At 34.3% G+C, this 7,287-nt stretch overlaps 1 protein-coding gene across 1 annotated transcript; it reads left to right on the forward strand.

Annotated features, from left to right (window-relative positions):
* The first annotated feature begins 257 nt into the window (after positions 1 to 257).
* LOC131525208 (CMP-N-acetylneuraminate-beta-galactosamide-alpha-2,3-sialyltransferase 1-like) lies at positions 258 to 7,076 on the forward strand. The gene is made up of 7 exons (XM_058752579.1): positions 258 to 508; positions 1,501 to 1,828; positions 2,793 to 2,980; positions 3,262 to 3,441; positions 5,122 to 5,167; positions 5,344 to 5,463; positions 5,683 to 7,076. The coding sequence occupies exons 2-7, from the start codon at positions 1,556 to 1,558 to the stop codon at positions 5,848 to 5,850; spliced, it is 975 nt and encodes a 324-aa protein (XP_058608562.1). The 5' UTR covers positions 258 to 508; positions 1,501 to 1,555; the 3' UTR covers positions 5,851 to 7,076.
* The last annotated feature ends 211 nt before the right edge of the window (positions 7,077 to 7,287 follow it).

The raw sequence follows: 7,287 nt of genomic DNA on the forward strand, positions 1-7,287 counted from the left end.
GCAGTGCAAATTTCAAGATAGCTGAGGAAATACAGATTCTTTTCCACTATTAATACACTACATTGTGCTCTTATTTTTCCAACACTCTTAAAAATAAAGGTGCTTTAAAAGGTTCTTCACAGCGATGCCATAGAATAATCATTTTTGGTTCCACAAAGAACCATTCAGTCAAAGGTTCTTTAAAGAACCATCTCTTTCTTACCTTTTTATAATCTGAATAACCTGAATACTGCAAACTCTCATTTATTTTGCATTATGGATTATGCATTGTCTTGTGCCCTAATGAAACCATGAGATCCAGGCAGCAGATGAAGTAACTGGAGTTATCAGAGGGAGGGAGTAACATATAAACCCCTCCTTACTGCTTATGCATAAATAACGCTCAGGTTACAGTACTCAGTACACACCTTCAGCAGTCATAAACAATGCCAGGTCTAACAAACAAGCTTCGACACGGTACCAATATGTTGATGAGTCTGTGACATACATCTACAAGGATTCTTCCAAAGTAAGTCAGTATAGGCTACTGAGGAGTTTTATTAGGAAACTGGTTTTATGTGTGGTTTCAAAGAGTCTCATAGGACCTAAATGTATGCACGATCAATGACACTTCATTCCTAAGTATCAATACCATGGTACACTTTTATAGATGGGTGCTTTTATAGATGAGTTGTATCCGCGTTTATTATTTGTATTATTCTATTCTACTATACAGAGCTATATAATCAATTTAATATCTAAAATAGTTTGTTTTGAATTGGGGATATATGAACAGCATCCGTTTAACAACTTCTTTTGTTAAATGTCTTGATACAAACTGAATAAAATGTAGAAAGTTAAGAATGACACTGCAATTGGCCTAGTTTTGCTTAAAAAGGATAGTCCACCCCAAAATTAAGGTTTTGTCATCGTTTACTCACCTCGTGTTTTTATAAACCTGCGTGACTTTTTTTGAAGATTACTGGTAACCAAAGAGTTTCAGGTCACACTCACTTTCATAATATTTTTGTCCATACTATGGAAGTCAGTGGGACCTCAATAAACCAAACAGTTAGCAAATATCACCTTCAAAACTAAACTAACTTTAACTGCTGTGCCATTCTTCAGTTTCTACATTTTATATAGTTTACATAAATGGATGGACTATCCCTTTAAGCAAGGAGATAGGGGGCCTCATTTATAAAATGTTGCGCAGAAACCGTCCTAAATTTGATCTTACGATCGTTTCTCAGAAAATGCGTACGTCCGATTCATAGAATGAACGTACGAACAGAAAACTATGGGATTAGATTTCGGTCACATTTCTGCGCGCACAAGATCACATTGGCGTGCTCCGCCAATAAAAAGTGCGTACGTCTGCTCGACCCTGACGTGACGCTAAGTGATACACATTGACGTGACGTGACGCGCAGTGATACACATTGCATTCATAGCTGTAACTATATGTTTCTTCAGCATCTCCATATAAACCACTCTCTCTCACTCTCTTTCCCTCTATAGATCTAGTATATTTCTGTTTGAAGTGACTAAAATTTCAAACATCACTGATGTAAAGATGGTGGTTTTACTACGGAAACTTCGATGCTACATGACCGCACTCCTGAGCTCCATTATCATCGTGTTACTTCTGTACTTTCAAAACTCGGTGTTGGTTTTCACCGACGATTCTTACGGTTTCATCTCCAAGAAAGTGCAGTGTGCTTGCAGTATCTGTGTGACCGACCGAGGAAATAGTCACTGGTTTAGTGAGCGATACGATAACAAAGTACCACTTCTTCTTAACAGCACCAACAGTGTATTAAGAGCAAATGTCTCCAGGTGGTGGAAGGTAAGAAACATTGCTGCAAAATTAATATACAGCCCTTACTTGGTTTTGTGGCTTTGTTGTGCTCACCAAGGCTGTATTTATTTGATCCAAAATACAGTAAAAACAATATTGGTAAATGCTATTACAATTTTAAGAAGTTGTTTTCGATTGTAATAAATTTTAAAAAATGTATTTATTCCTGTGGTGCAAAGCTTAATTTTCATCATTCTCTGTTGCAAAATTAAAATAAATTGAAAGTGATGTTACTGATTGATCTACGCACCCAAAACTGAAGTTGAACGCAGTGATTTTTATTTTTTTGTAAGCATCATTACTCCTGTCTTCAGTGTCATATGATCCTTCAAAAATCATTCTAATATGCTGATTTGCTGCTCAAGAAACATTTATTATTACTAGTATTATCAGTATTGAAAACAGTTGTGCTGCTTAATTTTTTTGTGGAAACGGTAACACATTTTTTCAGGATTCTTCGATGAATAGAAAGTTCAAAAGACAACATTTAGAAGAGAAATCATTTATAGCATTATAAATGTTTTTCTGTCACTTTTGATCAATTAAATGCATGATTACTTAATTTTCTTTTAAAAAACTAAATCTTACTGACTCTAAATCTTTATTTTTAATATTTGAATGTTTACTAATTGTACTTATTCATGAACATTTGAATATGTTACCATTTCTTATATAAATATGACTGGTATTTATGGGTAGATGATTAACAAAAAAAACTATTCTAATTTGATGTTTAATCCCAACTAGAAAGATGTGGCTGGAGAAAACAAGCATGTGCAATTTGACTTTTCACTAAAAAACCTCATAGTTACGGAGACCTTATGACAACTACCTTAAGACCTTATGACAACTTATAATCATAAGGCACTGTAAACACCTTGAAATAGTACACTTCTATTAGTATTATATTATACTTAATTCTGATGCTAACTAATTGAATAATATCACACAGGAGCTACAATCAAACGCCGGTAACTACACAGAGGTGGTGCATCAGCTGTTTCCTCTCTTCCCTGATAAAGAGCACTACTCAGACGCCGGTCCAGATCGCTGCAGAACCTGTGCTGTGGTGGGAAACTCTGGGAACCTGCTGGGATCCAATTATGGGCCTCTCATAGATTTCCATGACTTTGTCATCAGGTAGTAAATGACATTATATAGTCCTGTATTTAGTTGCTTGTAAGGTTGTCTTTCACTTTTTAAATTAACGAGAGTTTAGAGAATAATGAAGCATCAGTATTGATGGAATGGATATGTTGTGCGTTTATCGACTGAGGCTGAGGTCAAATGTCTTGAGTCATGAGATCACATTAGATCAGCAGATTCCAGATGTGGGAAAGATCTTAAAACTATTTTTCAAAAGATGCCTTAAAAGCTTTTCATTAAAATATAATTTATACCTCAAACTGTTTTTCTCTTAGAATAAATAAAGGCCTGACAGAAGGTTATGAGAAGGACGTGGGGTCAAAGACGACTCACCGGATTGTGTATCCTGAGAGCGCCGTGGACTTGGACAACTCCACCCATCTGGTGCTTCTTCCCATTAAGATTCTGGACATTCAGTGGCTCATCAGTGCCTTCACCACTAAAAACATCACACAGTAAGTATTAAACATACATGACTGTAAACTAGCTGATATAATTATATATTATTAGATTTATATATTATTTATATACATTTCAGAATCCTCAAAATAAGCAAAAAGTATAGGCTACATATTTTATAGATAAATGTGACAGATGCAGGCTAAAATAGTTTAATAAAGAAACCAAAACATACAAAACACTAAGAATTAGGGGTGTAACGGTACACGTACTGAACCGAAATGGTTCACATGGTAAATTCCAAATGGAAGTGATCATCCCTATCCCCTTGGTGTGGGTACTTTGGAGTGAACAGGGCACGTGCATGCCATTATGCAGTCATTTGGAATGCACTTGGCAAAGGGAGAGACTTAATTTCCTCATTATCTTCAGCTGGGAGATAATGGCATAGCATAAATGTCTTTTTACCCTGTGTTCCATTCAGAAAGGCTCATCCCTATGCCCTAATATACCCTTCAAAGGGTTTACCCTCCGGAGTGAGAGCTTTGAAGGGTTGAAGGGCGTAGGGGACCAAACAACTGTTTCTTGAAGTGCCCTTCTGCGTCATCATGGAAAGAATCTGCTCAAAGGATCATGGGAGCCTGAAATGTCCATCAGTTGTACCCTTCGAAATCCTTCATTCCGAAGGGCCCTTTCAAGTGGCTAATTTTGAGCACTTCGGTTTGGAACGGCCATGATTGTTTTCATTCCGAAGTGCCCTTCGGCGGGCGATATATCCCGTTTGGAATGCACCGTTAGTGTTGTTAGCATAACTGTTGCAAATGAACATATATTTTATATTTTTAAACGTTTTTAAAAAATTTTAGCTATATAGTATATAAAATATTAATTATTTTATAATAACTAATATGTATAAAACTTTTTTTTTTTTTTACATTTACAGGGTTTAAACATAGTTGACACATCCGAGCTAATACAAATTGCCCAGGTGGCCATTTGTTTGAATTCTCTACAAAATACACATTAACATACATTATACCAAATACATCATTACAGAGAGAGAGAAAAATATAAATAAATAAATAAAATAAAATTACATCACCGTTGGGTTGTTATTCAGTCCTTCCACGCCAGGTTCCGTATTCCCAACGTTAATAGAAGTCTCTCTCCAGCCCCAAGATAGGTAAAGAAGGGGTCCCATACTTTATAGAATTTAAAAGGTTTGTCTTTTAATACTTGTTTTGAATCAGTGATTTGGGAAGCATATCAAACTGCCAAAGTCATGTGATTTCAGTAAACGAGGCTTTGTTACTTCATAACTGTTTCCAAAATTTCAGTGGTTTGTCACTGGGGCCGATGATCTCTGTAAACCCCATGGACCACTGTCTGTATGGTTTTTTACCTGATCTCAGATAAGTTTTATGAATTTTTAGACATTTTTAATTACAATTACCTATTGGTAAAGCTTGCGGAACTGCCAAAATATCAATACTGAAGCACTTCCTTGACTTCCTTGTTAAAGATGTGTTTGGTTTGCTCTATTTCAGGATGAACCCAGAACATCCTAAGCTCAAACCTTTAATACAGTTACAGTTTACTTCCCTAAATGTAAATGAAGTTGACTTAGAGCCAGTTCAAAGGAACATTATGTGCCTTCACCTTTAAAAACATCACTCAATAATAATTAAAAACACAGCTCTTGTTTGTTGATATCTCTGTTACATATTCTGTTACAGAACTTACAGAAAAGTGCCATCTACAATTAAAGCAAATAAGGACAAGGTGATAAACTTCCTCATGAAATCAGCCAATCAATCAATTAACAAATGTTGATTTGTTTTCATTTGTATGGTTTACTAATATTATCTGATTGAAATCTTGATATTGTAGACTCAAAACATGATATTAGAAATGCATGTTTCATAAATGTCCTGTTTTATTTCTGTCATTGTTTTTAGGTGATGATCCTCCACCCAGAATTCATAAGATACGTCTATGATAATTGGGCAGAAGGGCATGGCAGATATCCATCCACTGGTTTCTTAACACTGATATTTGCTCTTCACATCTGTGATGAGGTAAAACTCCCGTTCCGTGTCTCAAACTGTGTGGCCTGGCATTGCTGTCATTATTGAGTGTGCCTATATATATATATATATATATATATATATATATATATATATATGGGCCTATATTATTATTCTTTCTCTTGCTCTCTCTCTACTATATGTGGTATAATAAGCTTTTCTTTGCAATGTCACAAATTATTAATGCATTGATAACTCTTTCTCTTACAGGTGAATGTATTTGGGTTTGGAGCTACGAGTGGTGGAATCTGGCATCATTATTTTGAAAAAATCTTGACTTCATATGAGACCGGTGTTCATGCTGGAAAATTTGAAAATGAAATAATCAATCGGCTCCAACAGGAAAACAAGATTCTGATGCACAAAGGTTGGACATGAAGTAGAAACACTAGTACTGCACAATATTGCATTGCAATATTGAATATTGAATTTTTCAGATGTACAGCAAAGACTTTTATTTGAGATCATCGAGATATCAACTTTTATTAAGTCTTTCATTTCAACTACTCAAGAGGCACCAAATGAAATAATGCCATAGGCTGCTTAATTTTTTTCTTTTGTTGAGCCTGTCAGGATGTTCAAACACCACAGAGTCACAGTGTTTATACTTTTCTGGCAAATCAATCCATGACAATTTTCACAAGAGTAAATGGCATTGCGTTTATGGATTTGATTACATGTTATTCACTTAAAATAAATTATTTATTGATTCTCCCTAATTCTTTTTTCTCTCTCTTTTTTTTACTTGTCCTAAATGTGAAATGACTACAAAATGTACAAATGTTTCAGAGAAAAAAATGTCTTGGATCATTTACAGGAAAAAATAAACATGGAGTGAAGATATGCTGCACATATGGCAAGTGTATAGACAAACTGCACGTGGCACAAATTAGTCACCATGACTATGCCATACTGTCTTAAAAACACTATCATTGTAAAATAAAAAAAATAAAAAATCATAAAGAAACGGTCAAATGACTGCCAGCTAAAGCTACCAAACAAAAACCCTAAAATTACAATAAAATACCTTAATTGAAATAAAGTGCAAAAACAATTTTACAGAAATTTTCATTAAAGGTTTTACAGGGAAAAAAAACTTTTGACAGATTTTTCCTTGTTTCAATTATGATATTTTACTTTAATTTTACAGTTTTTGTTTGGCAACTGTAGCTGCCAGTCATTCTACCATTTTTTTACAGGACTTTTTTTACAGTGTAAAACCCTTATTTTACAGATTTTTCCTGGATTATTACAATGAAAGCACTAAATGTTCTAGAGAAACACTGTTATTTTACCAATCATTACAATCAAAAACCTTCAATAAAGTGTCAAAGCATGCTCAAGATGGAAAATTCAGTTTTATTTAGAAGACAAAATACAAAGTCTGTACAAATGCCATATGAAATTAAAATTTTACATTTTAGTTTTTTAGTTTTTTTTTTAAGAAATACAGCACAATTACATTTAAAATACAGTACTGGTGAAGAACATAGAACAGTTCCATAAAAATGTTGAATTAAATATATTCAACTTAAAGGACAAGTTCACTTCCAGAATAAATATTCCCTGATAATTTACTCACCCCCATGTAATCCAAGACATTCATGTCTTTCTTTTTTCTGTCAAAAAGAAATTAAGGTTTTTGAGGAAAACATTCCAGTTGACTCCCACTGAAGTCCACTATATGGAGAAAAATCCTGGAATGTTTTCCTCAAAAACCTTAATTTCTTTTCAACAGAAAAATGAAAGACATGAACATCTTGGATGACATGGGGGTGAATAAATTATCAGCAAAAATGCTGTAAACTTCACTGG

This window comes from Onychostoma macrolepis, chromosome 19, assembly GCF_012432095.1.
Source record: "Onychostoma macrolepis isolate SWU-2019 chromosome 19, ASM1243209v1, whole genome shotgun sequence".
Classification (NCBI taxonomy): Eukaryota; Metazoa; Chordata; class Actinopteri; order Cypriniformes; family Cyprinidae; genus Onychostoma; species Onychostoma macrolepis.